Below are 16,063 nucleotides of genomic sequence, written 5' to 3' on the forward strand. Positions count from 1 at the left end.
TGTGGGGAGAGGAAGGGGAAGCGGCTTTGGGACTCCTTCCAGCTCTTCTTTTTCTCCTTATTGTAGCCTTATGGCCTCCCAGGTGCCGCTTTTACGTTCATAGGAGAACCAAGAACAGGACAAATCACTTGAAATTGCAGTGCTGTTTATTAAGGGGTAACAAGCCGCTGTAAACAGGTTAGGGGGGGGCACACAACTATGCCAGATCTCACAAAGATTATCTTGTCCCATCCCTCTTCTGAACACTAACTCCACGGGACTAATTGGTGATCACACTTAGGGCTGCCAACCTCCAGGTGGTGCCTGGAGATCTCCCAGAATTAGTATTTATATTAAGACGATGGAGATCAATTTCCCTGCTTTGGAAGGTGAATTCTATGGAATTATACCCTGCTCGGGTCTCACCCCACCCCCACCCGCTCCCTTCCCAGGTTCCAGCCCCCAAATCTCCAGGTATTCCCCACCCCAGCATTGGCAACCCGAATCACACACCTGCTCTGTTCCCCATCCCCCAGCAAGGCTGATTACATCCCTTCCAGAGAAAACCCAGAAGTGATGGCATGCCACTCTAGGAATCCTGGAAACTCTGTGGTTTTGCTAGAGCCTCCACCAATCCCTAGAGAGGTGCGTTGATCAAACACCCTTTCCCGACAGCCCCCTCCCCATCCTCACCCTACAACACCCAGAGGCCTGAAGCACTGCCTCGCCCCCTAAAGGTTGCAGTGCCCAAAATGAATGTAGATACAAGCACTGATCCTTGAGAGACAACCACCCCCCCCCCCCAGCCACAGGCCCCTGCTGGGCGGTTCTTGTCTTCCTCATCATCTCTCCTGAAGCTGCCTTCTCCTGAATCAGACCCCTGGTCCACCCAAATCAGCACTGCCTGCTCAGACTGGCAGGAGCTCTCCAGGGTCTCAGGCGGAGGCCTTTCCCATCCCCTCCTGCCTGGCACTTTTAGCTGTGGATGCCACTGGGGATTGAACCGGGGACCTTCCGCCTGCCAAGCAGAGGCTCTGCCCCTGAGCCACGGCCCCTCCTTGTTAATTGGCCAGGGAACTGCCAGTGCAGGCCTGAATCCCGGGACCGAGGGAAGGAGGCCAACTACATGGCATTTGCAGGGTGCTGTAATGGGTCACGTGTCCCTCGCCACACAACGGTACAGACCCCAACTGGGTCTACAGACGCCCCTCCTCCCTCTCTGGGCCGCCTGCTCACAAGGCTGATCTTCCATCCATTCCCAGCAAAACCAACAGACGGGAAAAGGTTGTGCCCCTGGGTAAGGGGGGGGGGGCTGGTATCAGGCTGCCAAGACCCCATCCAGGAATCCCCTGCCCCAAGTGCTGGGCCAGGGGACAGAGACAGGGGGCAAGAGTAAACATTTCATTTACCTGTGTCACCTTCCCAGAAGAAGGGAGGGAACACCCAGAGGTAGGCCCGTTTCCAGGTGGGGCCTGGGGATCTCTGGAGTTACAGCTCCTCTCCCTGGAGGAAATGGATACTTTTCAGGGGGGACTCTATGGCCTTGCACCCCGCTGAGGTCCCTGTTCTCCCCCAAATCTCCAGGAATTCCCTGACCTGGATCTGGCAACCCTACTCCCAACCTCCTCCGGTAGCCAGTGGGATCCTGGCAACCCTACCAAGAAGCAACCACAGGAGCTCTAGGAATAGCTGGAGGCGCTAAGGTAAAAGCCATAGAGTTTCCAGCAATTCCTAGAGCTACCGCCATCACTTCTGGGTGTTCCCTGGAAGTGACATCATCACGCTAGCACTGATGCTCCCCCCCCCCCACACACACACACACACCATCTCCCCAGCCACATGTCCTCCTGATGGTCAGCAGGTTCAGCCTGGCATCCGTGGCGCATTTGGTGGCCTGGCACCACTGATTCAGCCCCAGAACCAGCCTTCCCAATACCCAACCAACCCAAGCACGATGCAAGCCACAAAAATGAGGAGGCAGAAGCTGCGGCAGGTGCAGCCAGGGCAAGAAAACGTGGGCACAGCGGGCAGCCCGGCTGGCTGGATGCAACTTCCCCTCCAGGAATTAGGAACGGGGGGACCTTCGTCACGATGCCAGTAAGGGATCGAGAAATAATTTGGCGTTTGGGAGCTCCCACAATACTGTGCCCTCCCAGACTTCCCATGATGCAGTGCATCGCCAGGCTTCCCAAGGCACCCTTTGTGCAGGCCCATCTGGCAAGCTTCGCAAGACTCGCTCCTGTGGGGTCCTCTCCCCTCGCACACCACCTCCGAGAGCACACTGCGCTGGACGCGTTCTCTGTAGCATCTCTCGCGGATGTCCAGGATCAAGTGCTGGACGACGCTCTCCATGTCCTCCCTGGCGAACTGCGGCTCCTCCTTCTGGGGCGAGCGGCAGCGGTGGCACTCCTGCCGGAAAATCCGCATCCGGACCTGTCCTTGCCGCAGAGCTCTCTCCCAGGACACGTGGAACAGGATCACGACCTGATGTGAGGACCACGTGTGGCAGCACTGCGAACACGTGAAGCTGCGGGAGGGAAGGCGGGAGAAGGGAAAGGACCTTCACGCGAGCTGCAATACAACCGGGACGTCTGCAGGGGGACCAGCATAAGGAGTCTCAAAAACTCACTGTCCCCAAATCCTGCGGGCCGCCCCTGCACTCGAACCTCCATTTCCTTTAAGGTTTATTCTGGACACGTAGGGGTGAAAAGAACCATCGGGGCACAGCTAACTTACGGTGACCCCAGAGGGCAGGTGTGACCAAACCATAGCTCTCCAGATGTCCATGGACTATAATTCCCATGAGCCCCTGCTGGCAGGGTCTTCAAGCTGAGAGGCATTCAGAGGTGCCTCTGTGTAATGACCCTAGACTTCCTCAGAGGTCTCCCATCCAAATACTAGGCAAGGTTAGCCCTGCTTAGCTTCCAAGATCTGACAAGATCAGGCTAGCCTGGGCTGCTGAGATCGGGGTATGAGATACACAGACCCGCATTTTTGTACCGTTCTCACATCATATAGCCAGGAGTTCGTTTCCTCACAATCTTTATGCCTGGAGGATAACATTCGGTGGAGTCCCATCATGCCTGGATCCCTCTGACCTCTAGAGAGCCGTTCCCCTGGGCAAACGCCACAGATTCTAGGGCAGGATTCTGGCCAGGAACATGGAGGGGGAAATAGCCAAATTACAAGGGGGTGCTCTTCTCATCCCTGCACTGAAAAGAGCCCGTTTCCATACATTGCGCCTCTGTTGGTTGGGCAAGACATGACTCTCCGAGATCACCGGCCACCCTTCCCCGAATCCTCCCCTCCACGGTCTCTGCCCTCAAATCTCCGGAATTGGCAACTATCTCTGGATATCTTCTCTGAGTTCATGTCTTCACTCAAGAAAAAGAGTTGAACCTTTATTAGCAGCCAACCAAGGCATGGTTAGAAGGAGAGAAGGACATGTCTTCTGAACCACCTATGGCAGCTCAAGACATCCCCCTATGTCTACCCTGGAGGTAGTGGGGGGTGCTCTTTAATTGGTTTTTGTCACGGTACATCTTGGGTGTTGTAGTACATGTGATTTTACAAATTTTTAGGGGCAATTTTATTGGGAGGGGTTTAATGTATTTATATTCTGTAACCCGCCACGAGCCTTCAGGGAGTGACGGGATAAAAATATAATAAATAAATAAATAAATATTTATTGATTTATATTGTGATGCCAAGAGATCTCCAGCCCCCAGCTGGAGGGTGGGAACCCTAGGGGCCTCATTCCATGCCATAGTGTGGGTGCTGCCACTGCTACCTCGTTCTGCTGGAATTCCAGATCTTCAGTCCTCAGCTGGAGGTTGGCAACTCCAGGCGCCTGCCTCCATGTCAGTGTGCAGATACCACCATGATTTGCCACCTTGTTCTGCAGCAGTGCCAGGAGTTCTCCAGCCCTCCCCTGGTGGTTCGACAATAGAAAAAAATCCAAGGTACAAAAAGGCTTTGGACGTTATGCACTGATTATACATCAATGTATAATGTCCAAAGAGCATAAATTATTACTATTAAACACCGTATAACTTTATTTAACAATGCTTCACTGATCTCGCTACAACTATACACAAAATCTAAATATGAATGACACAAAACAGCAGACACAACCACTGTTTATACAAGGAATTGCATAACACATCTGTCACAGAGATTATTTTTAATACACATATCACATTAGGAGTCCCATGAAAAAAAAAATGAGCACGCTCTTCTAACTTCCAGGTCTCCACGTTGTGTCTGTTGAATTTTCAATTACAGTCCAGGAAACTCCCAGACGGGACACCCGGGAGATCCCAGGAAAAACTCCCCAGCAGACACTGGGTCCTCCTGTTTCACAGACGCTTTCTCCAGGGGACAAACATGTCAAATCATCACATTCTGGGAACTCTTCTCCAAGCAATCCTGGTTGCAAAAAGGCTATGCTCCAGGGGTAGTCAAACTGCGGCCCTCCAGATGTCCATGGACTACAATTCCCAGGAGCCCCTGCCAGCGAATGCTGGCAGGGGCTCCTGAGAATTGTAGTCCATGGACATCTGGAAGGCCGCAGTTTGACTAACCTGGTAGGAAAACTTTCTCCCTTTCTCCCAGCTCTTTGGAGAGTGGAAGCCATCTCTTTTGGGGAACAGCACCCGGTTGCAAATAGCTGGGGTGAAAAGCATCCATTTCCTCCAGGGAGGTGAGCTGTAATTCCAGAGGTCCCCAGGCCCCACCTGGAAGCTGGCATCCCACCTTCTTGGTGTTCCCTCCCTACTTCTGGGACGGCAACAGTGGAAACTCTTCAAAAATGTTTAAACCTGTCTTTAAAATTTGTAATCTGTGACAGATGTGTCATGCAATCGCTCGTATAAGTGAATAGTGGTTGTGTCTGCCGTTTTTGTGCCATCCAGATTTAGATTTAGTTGTGGGGAGATGTTTTTCCATAAGCGGAGAATGATTCAATAAAGTAGAATCATAGAATCCCAGAATCCTAGAGTTGGAAGGGGCCCTACAGGCCATCTAGTCCAACCCCCTGCTCAACACAGGATCCTAAGCATCCTAAAGCATCCAAGAAAAGTGTGTATCCAACCTTTGCTTGAAGACTGCCAGTGAGTAATACGGTGTTTAATAACAATTTATACCTTTTGTACATGACACATAAATGCCTAGCCTTTTTGTACACCGGGCTTTTCCCATGGTCTGTTTCCCATAGTCTGCCCCTGGCTTTCGTTTTCGCTCCTCGCCTGGGGGCTGGAATGGCAACCCTCGGGGGCAGCCTTGCTCCCTTGCTCCGCTGTGAGGCCAGACGCTCTCCAGCCCTCGCCTGGAGGTTGGCAGCCCTCGGGCCATGCCCTTCTTACCTGGCGCGGGCGTGTTCCTGCACGGCCTTCCTCCAGCCGGCCGGCGAGCTGCGTGCGTCCAGGCGCTCCTCCGTGGCCAGGCTCCAGGCATGGCCGGGCTTCGCCTCTCGCATCCGCTGCCGAAAGAGCTGGCGCCAGGCGGCCTCCCCCATGCTCCGCTTCGGCTTCAGTTCGGAGGAAGGCAGCGGGCACGGGCTCTTTCCGAGGAGCGAGGGTGGGGGGCAGCTCCCATAATCATTAGCCCAGCGCCCTTGGGGACAAGAGAGCCCGTCCCCCCCCTGCTGGATGAACTGGGGCAGAAGTACACAACGGGGGGGGGGGGGCAGTTAACCACCCCAAAAAATAATGAAATATAAAAGAAATCAAACAAAACCTGCTCATTGAATGGATGAAAACAATGGAACGAGACAGATAAATAATAGGAAAAGAGTTGAAAATTCAGGGGAAAGTTTCTGGAAAGTATTGTAACCCCCTCCCCCCCCCCCATACACACACACACACACACACCCACCGCTTTAGAAATCCCATGCCTGGGCCTGGCGGAGAGGCAGACTGACCGATGGACTCGGGGCAGCTCCTTCCTTCTTCTGCATCCATGGCCTTTCTGCCCCACACCAGAGATGCTCTCCACAGTGTCTCCAACCAGCCGTGATCCTTAGGGCTGCCTGAACCTGTGGGTGGGCACTCTGCAGCCCCACGAGCATTAAGGGGGCCCTGCTCATCTAGGGAGGTATCGATAGCTGACTTCAGGCCCACTCTAGAGCAACACTCTGCCAAGAAATGTCACAAAGTTGGCCGCTGGACACGTGATGAATCCTGAATCCTTCACGGTGATGTCCGGGAATGCCATCCCTGACTGTTGGATTTACCAACTGAGGACCACGTCCCAGTTCAAGGCTCATGTTTTAGGGTCCAAACGTTTCTGTCAATTATTCTTTGCTGCAGAGCAGCCCTTCTCCACTTGTTTCCCATTGAGAAAGCCCGGAAACATCCTTTAGGCCAGGGGTAGTCAAACTGCGGCCCTCCAGATGTCCATGGACTACAATTCCCAGGAGCCCTTGCCAGCATGCTGGCAGGGGCTCCTGGGAATTGTAGTCCATGGACATCTGGAGGGCCGCAGTTTGACTACCCCTGCTTTAGGCTTTGAGAAACCCCAGAAGTGGCACCATCATGCAGAATGTGGCTGGGAAGCAGAGCTGTGGACACGCCCACCCAGGGCCCCTCCCCTTCCCCCCCCTCCAGGCCCAACACTGGCCATTCTGGAAAGAGGGGGGGGCAGGTCAACATGACCAAATGTTGTCATATCACCGGATCAATGTTTAACAAATTTTAAAAATATATAACAGAATTAACTCCCACCCCTTTGGGAAACCCTTCCAAGGCCATCAAGAAACCCCAGGGTTTCACAACCCCCTGGGAGCATGCTTGTTTCATATTTCAACACTGATTTTGTTGGAGGGTCTAATTTTATTGATCATTTACATTTTCATTCCGGTGAGCGGTTGTGCACTGCTCTTCCCAGCCCTGGCAAGACTGCTCATGTCACCTCTCTTAGTGGGGCAAATTGGAGACTGGGGAGGTCAAGGTGTTCAGGAGAAGAGGTATGATGCTCTAGCCTCCCAAGCAGACCTTTTCTCCAGGGGAAACTGATCCCTGTCGGCTAGATATCAGGTGTGCTTCTGGGAGATCTCCAGGGCCCACCTCTGCCTTGGCAAACCTCAAGACTGCGCTGTCCACGTGATGTTTTGCTTAGAATCCTAGAGTTGGAAGGGACCTCCTGGGTCATCTAGTCCAGCCCCCTGCAGTATGCAGGACACTCACATCCCTATTGCTCATCCACTGTCACCTGCCACCCCCTTGAGCCTTCACAGAATCAGCCTCTCCATCAGATGGCTCTCCAGCCTCTGTTTAAAAATCTCGAAAGATGGAGAACCCACCACCTCCCGAGGAAGCCTGTTCCACTGAGAAACCGCTCTGACTATCAGGAACATCTTCCAGAGATTTAGACGGAATTTATTTGCATTAATTTCATCCCATTCATTCTGGTCCGTCCCTCTGGGGCAAGAGAGAACAACTCTGCTCCATCTTCTACAGCAGGGGTAGCCAAACTGCGGCCCTCCAGATGTCCATGGACTACAATTCCCAGGAGCCCTTGCCAGCATTTGCTGGCGAATGCTGGCAAGGGCTCCTGGGAATTGTAGTCCATGGACATCTGGAGGGCCGCAGTTTGACTACCCCTGCTCTACAGGGCAGCTTTTTAAATACTTGAAGATGGTTATCAGATCCCCTCTCAGTCGTCTCCTCTCCAGGCTAAACAGACCAAGTTCCCCCAACCTTTCCTCCTACGTCTTGGTCTCCAAACCCCTCATCATCTTTGTTGCCCTCCTCTGGACAGGCTCCAGTTTGTCTATATCCCTCTTTCGGCCACTGCATGACCCAGAGTGTTGGACTGGAGGGGCCACTGGCCTGATCCAACATGGCTTCTCTTATGTTCTTTGTTCACCATGGAAGGAGGGGAAACTTTGCAAATCTGACTTGTTAGAAATATTCCCACCTGGGCTGGATCTGCCCACCTCCCTCCTGCACCTTGACAAGCAATAGCTAAAGCATGAGGGCTTTGTACACAGTTTCAGAATGCCAATCTCCAGGTGGGGCCTGGAGATCCCCTGGAATGACTGCTCCTCTCCAGACTACAGAGGTCAGTTCCCCTGGGGGGGGGGGGACGCTGTGGCATTGCACCCCACAGAGGTCCCTGTCCTCCCCAGGCTAACCCCCAAACCCAGGAGTTTCTCATCCTGGAGCTGGCAACCCCCCCCCCCACACACACACACACACAGCTGCAAAGACCAAATAAGTCCAGTTTTGGGAATAGACATTTTTATTATCTTTAAGTATTTGAAAGGTTGTCACTTGGAGGAGGGCAGGATGCTGTTTCCGTTGGCTGCAGAGGAGAGGGCACGCAGTAATTGGTTTAAACTACAAGTACAACGATGTAGGCTAGATATCAGGAAAAAATTTTCACAGTCAGAGTAGTTCAGCAGTGGAATAGGCTGCCTAAGGAGGTGGTGAGCTCCCCCTCACTGGCAGTCTTCAAGCAAAGGTTGGATACACACTTTTCTTGGATGCTTTAGGATGCTCTGGGCTGATCCTGCATTTAGCAGGGGGTTGGACTAGATGGCCTGTATGGCCCCTTCCAACTCTATGATTCTATGATTCTAAAAAAACCCACATCTGACGGGTACTCATCCAAATTCGCCCTAAAGTCTTCCAAGGAAGAAGATTCCCCCAGCCTCCCTCTGTTTCCCACACAGCAGTGGGGGCTCTGTGGCATGGGACCCCACTGAGGCCCAAACCCTGGCCTCTGCAATCTCCGTCCCCCAAATCCCCAGGAATTTCCCAACCTGTAGCTGTCCTAATCCGTCCTCCTACCCTCAGAGAATCCTCCGGAAAAACCACACCAACCCAATAACAACAAGAATGACAACGGTCAAAACAGCACAAGCGGCAACAATACGGACACACTGAGCTGTAGGATTCAAGCGCTGGGTCAGCGGCAACGCTGCACTTTGGTTATTGACGATCCAGCAGTGCAGGGGGGGTTGGGGGTCCCCCGGCTGCACTGCCCCTTGGGGCCTCCCAGGATGCACTGCGACTTCAGCCTGTCCGCCTCGCAGTGGGCTCAGATCTATTCGGAAAGCTTCGCACTGCGGGTGCCGGAGCCCGGCAGTCGCCACATCCCAGAAGACCTCTGGCAGCTCGCCGCGGTCAACGTGTTCCCGGTAGCATTTCTCTCGGATGTCGAAGATCAAGTGGTGGATCACGCTGGCAACATCCGCGTCAGTGAACTGTGCCTCCTCGTACTTCTCGGAAGGACATTCTGAGCACTTTTGCTTAAAAGGCCTCATCCAGACCGCTCCTCGCCTTTCCTGTTGCTCCCAATGCAGGTGGAAGAGGATAGCCACTCGGTGGGAAGACCAGCTGTACTGGCACTGGGAACATGTAAACCTAAGAGAAGGAGAGAGGGAGAGAGAGCTGGGTTTTATACCCTGCTTTTCACTACCCAAAGGAGTCCAAAGCGGCTTACAAACACCTTTCCCTTCCTCTCCCCACCACAGACACCCTGTGAGGGAGGGGAGGCTGAGAGAGCCCTGAGGGAACTGTGAGTAACTCCAGGAGAAGTGTGATTAGCCCAAGGTCATCCAGCTGGCTCCATGTGGAGGAGAGAGGAATCAAACCCGGGTCTCTGGATCAGAGGGAGAGAGAGGTCAACAGTTGGTTCAAATGTCAAAAAGGCACAGGGCCTGTAAAACGGAGCTTTTCTAGCAGGTTTTTGGTTGGGGCCAGAATTAACACCAACTCAGCTACCTATTAATGGCCCCACCCACTCTTTTCCCCTTTATTGTCCATTTCTTTTATCCATCTGTATCCCCCACAGACCAGAAGGCAGACTTCTGAGGGATAACTGTAACACACACGTCCTGTGGAGAAATGGTCGCTCCTAATTTTGATCTGGAATTTTAATCTGTTCATTACCTATTCTATATTAATTTCAATCCTAGTTTTTATTTCTTTAACTATTGCATTTAACCCACAACTTGTACACATAGGAGGGCAGAACTAAAAATCAAAGAAATAAATACAATTAATTAATAAACAAGGCAATTTATTTCTGTACCATTCGCCTGTGTTTTATGGCCAGGAATTCATGTCCTGCAGTCTTCCCATGAGGAGAACAACGTTCAAAGGACGCTTCTGATCAGCTTTCTAGGAGGGAAGCTTTGTTCGCTTTGAGCTGCTATGCTAAGAATATTTTTCCCGGAGTAAACCCCTCTGACTAAAATAGGACTTCCAAGTGGACCTGCCTGGGACTGCCTTTAATAAGAAGAGAAGCCATTTTGGATCAGGCCTATGGCCCCTCCAGGCCAGCCTTCTGTGTCACACAGGAGCCAAAAACCCAGGGGCCGTCAGAAGGTCCACCATGTTGGCAGAGCTTAAATATGCAAAGAGGGGAAGAGCACCGAGTTGCATAGAGAATAAAATAGTTTTATTAAGAAGAGAAACTTTGCATCGAAAAAGAGGAGAGAGAGAGAGAATCCAAACTGTGTAACTGTTCTGCTGTTCTTCTTTCTTTCAGTCTGTTCTGTTCTGTTCTGTTCTGGAGGCAAGCAGAGAGGAAGTGGGCTCAAAGGAGCAGGAAGTCTCCAGTAAACCAATCAGGACACATAAAGGGGTGACTTGAAAAAATACCAGGAAGTTCCTAATCTAACGATGCTAATTTCTCATCTCCCCGATGTCCCCTGTGGATACCTTTCACATTCTATTCAATCATGCTCACTACAGACCTTGCACATTTCAATGCACCAGTGTGCCACAACTCCAGAAGCCCTCCAACTGTCCAAGCATCCAGCGCTTCCAGTGTTACCTTTGCACTGGTTTGCACAGCAGAAGGGGGACGTTTCATTTGGAGTAAAGTCCATGTCAGGTTTGGCGCTTTAGAAAACAAATCGAAGTCCTTCCTTGTGATGAAACGACATGTTGAGGGCCAAACCAGACATGACGGCCCCCAAAGGTCCAACCTGCAGCTGCTGAAACCATTTCTTTTTGTTGAACTTGGCCACTAGCAGTGGCACACAGAATTTGAACTAGACTGATACACTCCTTGAATGAGAAGGGGGCACACAGGCCATGTAGTCCCACCCCCTGCTCAGTGCAGGATCAGCCTCCAGCATCCAGGAGAAGGATCTGTCCAGCCACTGATTGAAGACCGCTAGGGAGGAGGAACTCCCCATCTCCTGAGGAAGCCCCTTCCACTGCAGTGAATGATGGGAAATGCTTCCAGCTGAGACCCTGGAGAGCCGCTGTCATTCTGAGTACACAATACTTTGATGGACCAAGGGTCAGAGTCAGAAGAAATCAGCTTCATGGGTGGCCTGCAGAAAGTCTCAGGTTCAATCCCCAGCATCTCCATTTGCAAAGGGTCAATAAAATAAGAAGAGCTGGTGTTTTGTGCCCCACTTTTCACGACCCAAAGGAGTCTCAAAGCAGCTTACATTTGCCTACCCTACCTCTCCCCCCCGTGACAGACAAACTCTGAGGTAGGTTGGGCTAAGAGAGCTCTGAGAGAACTGGGGCTGCCCCAAGGTCATCCAGCTGGCTGCATGTGGAGGAAGAGTTGGGAATCAACCCCCACCCCAGTTCTCCAGATTAGAGGCCGCCGTTCTTAACCACTTCAGCACATTGGTGTGGTGAGATATGAACGGCCTCTACTGAAGACCTTGAACAGCTGCTGCCAATCCAGGTAGAAGAAGAAGAAGAAGAAGTTGGTTCTTATATGCCGCTTTTCCCTACCCGAAGGAGGCTCAAAGCGGCTTACAGTCGCCTTCACTTTCCTCTCCCCACAACAGACACCCTGTGAGGGAGGGAGGCTGAGAGAGCCCTGAGATTACTGAAGAAGAAGAAGAAGAGTTGGTTCTTATATGCCGCTTTTCCCTACCCGAAGGAGGCTCAAAGCGGCTTACAGTCGCCTTCACTTTCCTCTCCCCACAACAGACACCCTGTGAGGGAGGGAGGCTGAGAGAGCCCTGATATTACTGAAGAAGAAGAAGAGTTGGTTCTTATATGCCGCTTTTCCCTACCCGAAGGAGGCTCAAAGCGGCTTACAGTCGCCTTCACTTTCCTCTCCCCACAACAGACACCCTGTGAGGGAGGGAGGCTGAGAGAGCCCTGATATTACTGAAGAAGAAGAAGAGTTGGTTCTTATATGCCGCTTTTCCCTACCCGAAGGAGGCTCAAAGCGGCTTACAGTCGCCTTCCCTTTCCTCTCCCCACAACAGACACCCTGTGAGGGAGGGGAGGCTGAGAGAGCCCTGATATTACTGAAGAAGAAGAAGAGTTGGTTCTTAGATGCCGCTTTTCCCTACCCGAAGGAGGCTCAAAGTGGCTTACAGTCGCCTTCCCGTTCCTCTCCCCACAACAGACACCCTGTGAGGTGGGTGAGGCTGAGAGAGCTCTGAGATTCCTGCCCGGTCAGAACAGTTTTATCGGTGCTGTGGCGAGCCCAAGGTCACCCAGCTGGCTGCATGTGGGGGAAGCGCAGAATCGAACCTGGCTTGTCAGATTAGAGATCCGCACTCCTAACCACTACACCAAACTGGCTCTCTACTGGTAGACAGTACTGACCAGGATGGACCCAGGGTCTGACCCAGAATAAGGCAGTTTCATGTGTTTCTGCAACAGATACTTTGAGGTAGTCCCTGTAATACAACCAAACCCATTTTCACAATCCTTATTAGAGATGGGCACAAACTGAACCATGAAGCAAAATATGTCACAAATTTTGTCCCGTTCTTAGTTCTCGAACTGAAGTTTGTGTCAGGCCCACCATCAGGAACTGCCAGTAACTTTTACATTAATTTGTGGAGGTTCAGGGCAGTTCGTGGACAGAGCAAAAGGCAGGGGTTAAAGGAACTCTGAGGTTCCCTTTAACCCCCCCCTCTTTCTGTTTCATAGAATCATAGAGTTGGAAGGGGCCATAGAGGCCATCTAGTCCAACCCCCTGCTCAACGCAGGATCAGCCCTAAGCATCCTAAAGCATCCAAGAAAAGTGTGTATCCAACCTTTGCTTGAAGACTGCCAGTGAAGGGGAGCTCACCACCTCCTTAGGCAGCCTATTCCACTGCTGAACTACTCTGACTGTGACAATTTTTTTTCTGATATCTAGCCTATATCGTTGTACTTGAAGTTTAAACCCATTACTGCGTGTCCTCTCCTCTGCAGCCAGCAGAAACAGCATCCTGCCCTCCTCCAAGAGACAACCTTTCAAATACTTAAAGAGGGCTATCACGTCCCCTCTCAACCTCCTTTTCTCCAGGCTGAACATTCCCAAGTCCCTCAACCTATCTTCATAGGGCTTGGTCCCTTGGCCCCAGATCATCTTCGTCACTCTCCTCTGTACCCTTTCAATTTTATCTACATCCGTCTTGAAGTGAGGCCTCCAGAACTGCACGAAAGACTCAAACGCAGCGGAGCAGGGGGTCACAACCTGTTCCCTGGTGCTCCACTGTTCGGGGGGGGGGGGGGGCTTTCTACATTCCCTGTTTAAAGCAATGGCAGTCCCTTTCAACGGGACCTGCAGGGCCCTGATCCAAGATCTGTTTCAGTTCCAAAAAGGACCTCCCCATTCAGTTAGCTTCGCGTGCCCATCCCAAAAGGTTCTTGGCACAGCAGCCCTCCGTCCATTACCTTGCGTGGGCATGTTCTTGTAGCACTTGAGTCCAGCCCGGTTCCAAGTGGCCACACTCAAGCCGCTGGTCCATCTTCAGGCTCCAGACATGGTTGGGCTTCACCTCCTGGATCATCTCCCGAAAGATCCTTCTCCAGCCATTCATGTTCAGCTTCTTCATGGTTGCTCCGGGGCCACTTTGCTCATCCAGAGCATTTGGTTTTCCAGAGCCAGTGTTGGAATGAGGCGAACTCTAGGATGAAGTTTGTTCTCCCAGCCGGGAAGGTGAAGGACCGCCTTTGGCACCGGCCCTCCCCACCCCCTGCCAAGCGAGAGTCCAAAAGGGTTCAGAAACGACAGCCGGCGCTCCACAGCAATCAAAAGGGAGCCGGAAGGATTATTCCCCAGACAGACCTAGAAGCTTGAGTGACCTTCCAACACCAAGGGGCTGATTCAGCATCAAACAGCTTCAAGCATGCTCTCCGGTTCGATCCCCGGCCTCTCCGGTTTCAAAGGACCAGGAGGTGACAGGAAAGACCAGTGTGATGGAGCTCCTCTACCAGGCATTTGGTTGAGGTCAATCTGTACCATCGTTTTCCAAGGGCCGTCCTCCTGGGCCCCCTCTGATGGCACCCACTGCAGTTCCGCCCAACCCACTGGGCTATCAGTAGGAGTTACTTTAAAGTTTAATTTTTCTACAGTTCCAGGTTGCTTGTTGTTTCACTTCATTCATTATTGTTAATCTAAGTTATCTGTATTGTTTCTGTTCTGTTTCATGGGAAGGAAGGAAGGAAGGAAGGAAGAGGAAGGAAGGAAGGAAGGAAGGAGAACAGGACTCAGGGTGGAAGGAAGGAAGGAAGGAAGGAAGGAAGGAAGGAAGGAAGGAAGGAAGGAAGGAAGGAAGGAAGGAAGGAAGGAAGGAAGGAAGGAAGGAAGGAAGGAAGGAAGGAAGGAGAACAGGACTCAGGGTGGAAGGAAGGAAGGAAGGAAGGAAGGAAGGAAGGAAGGAAGGAAGGAAGGAAGGAAGGAAGGAAGGAAGGAAGGAAGGAAGGAAGGAGAACAGGACTCAGGGTGGAAGGAAGGAAGGAAGGAAGGAAGGAAGGAAGGAAGGAAGGAAGGAAGGAGAACAGGACTCAGGGTGGAAGGAAGGAAGGAAGGAAGGAAGGAAGGAAGGAAGGAAGGAAGGAAGGAAGGAAGGAAGGAGAACAGGACTCAGGGTGGAAGGAAGGAAGGAAGGAAGGAAGGAAGGAAGGAAGGAAGGAAGGAGTGGTAGACTCTGATGGGGAGAACTGGGTTTGATTCCCCCTCCTGCACATGCAGGCAGCTGGAGGACCTTGAGCCAGTCCCAGTTCTCTCAGAGCTGCTTGTGCAGAGTAGTTTTCTCAGAGTCTTTCAGCCCCACCTCCCTCACTGGGTGCCTGTTGTAGGGAGAGGAAGGGAAGGCAATTGTAAGCTGCTGTGTGGCCCATTTGGGTAGTGAAAAGCAGAGCATAAAAAACAGCTCTTTTTCTCCCAACTCTGATGGATTAGAGCAGGGGTAGTCAAACTGCGGCCCTCCAGATGTCCATGGACTACAATTCCCAGGAGCCCCCTGCCAGCATTCGCTGGCAGGGGCTCCTGGGAATTGTAGTCCATGGACATCTGGAGGGCCGCAGTTTGACTACCCCTGGATTAGAGGGTCCTCTGTACCCTTTCAATTTTATCTGCGTCCTTCTTGAAGTGAGGCCTCCAGAACAGATCCATCTGTCCCTCCTGCTTCTGCCTTCTGCCAGCAAGTGAAGACTTTTTTGTTTGGTTTGGCATTCCTGCGATGATCCTGCCTTCCTGATCGATTTTTCCATTGCTGCTTTGTTAATGTTTTGTGTGTAGTTTAATGCTGTTTTTCAACTATTCTAATGACGCTTGTTGAGGGGGGTTCTTAATGGTTTTGAAATGTGATTTTACCATGTATTTTTAAAAGGTCCTTGTGAGGGCAAAGAGACAGGTACAGATCTGATAAATAATAATAATACCAACTCCTTTGAAGTATAACCAGCATAGGAATTAACCTGACTGAGTAGGGAGATGGGGGACGATGGGATGGTCAGAGCAATGTCCGGCAATGGCATTTATGACTGCATAACCAGAAGTGTTGTTGTTGCTTCTGTTGTTATTGTTGTTGTTGAATTTATTCCCCACCACTCTCAAAGCCAGCTTGTGGCGGGTTACAAACGTCCAGTAAAAAATCCCATCAAAACCCCCATTAAAATTGGAAACGATGTTGTAGGATGCTCCAGATTTCTCCCCAAACGTTGTGATTTTGACCATAGAGTTTTGGGGAAATCCTAGAGCATCCTGTGACGCAACAACCTCACTTCTGGTTCTGCAGCGACAAGTGACTTCACAGCATTGCACAAATCCATTTGCATAAGTCCCCCACAGGACCCACCTCTGCTCTTCATCTCCCTGGCTGAGGCTCCGGTGACCTGGCACCGGACGTCTGAATATCGGAGGCCAAAAA

The 16,063-nt window shown here is 51.6% G+C and overlaps 2 protein-coding genes across 5 annotated transcripts; both read right to left on the bottom strand.

Annotated features, from left to right (window-relative positions):
• Positions 1-128: 128 nt before the first annotated feature.
• Positions 129-6,331, bottom strand: LOC143842807 (receptor-transporting protein 2-like). Of its 3 annotated transcripts, none has more exons than XM_077348030.1 (2): positions 5,854-6,331; positions 129-2,506 (listed from the first exon to the last, which is right to left on the bottom strand). In XM_077348030.1, exons 1-2 carry the CDS (start codon positions 5,937-5,939, stop codon positions 1,888-1,890), a joined length of 705 nt encoding a protein of 234 aa, XP_077204145.1. In that variant the 5' UTR covers positions 5,940-6,331; the 3' UTR covers positions 129-1,887. The 3 variants fall into 3 exon arrangements, with proteins under 3 accessions (XP_077204145.1, XP_077204144.1, XP_077204146.1); XM_077348029.1 differs by lacking the exon at positions 5,854-6,331 and adding an exon at positions 5,343-5,802; XM_077348031.1 differs by lacking the exon at positions 5,854-6,331 and adding an exon at positions 2,989-3,743.
• A 1,871-nt stretch (positions 6,332-8,202) lies between these two features.
• LOC143842808 (receptor-transporting protein 3-like) lies at positions 8,203-14,213 on the bottom strand. 2 transcript variants are annotated; one of them, XM_077348033.1, is made up of 2 exons: positions 13,584-14,213; positions 8,203-9,347 (listed from the first exon to the last, which is right to left on the bottom strand). In XM_077348033.1, exons 1-2 carry the CDS (start codon positions 13,742-13,744, stop codon positions 8,774-8,776), a joined length of 735 nt encoding a protein of 244 aa, XP_077204148.1. In that variant the 5' UTR covers positions 13,745-14,213; the 3' UTR covers positions 8,203-8,773. The 2 variants fall into 2 exon arrangements, with proteins under 2 accessions (XP_077204148.1, XP_077204149.1); XM_077348034.1 differs by lacking the exon at positions 13,584-14,213 and adding an exon at positions 10,685-11,198.
• Positions 14,214-16,063: the final 1,850 nt, after the last annotated feature.

This window comes from Paroedura picta, chromosome 8 (assembly GCF_049243985.1).
Source record: "Paroedura picta isolate Pp20150507F chromosome 8, Ppicta_v3.0, whole genome shotgun sequence".
In the NCBI taxonomy this organism is placed as follows: Eukaryota; Metazoa; Chordata; class Lepidosauria; order Squamata; family Gekkonidae; genus Paroedura; species Paroedura picta.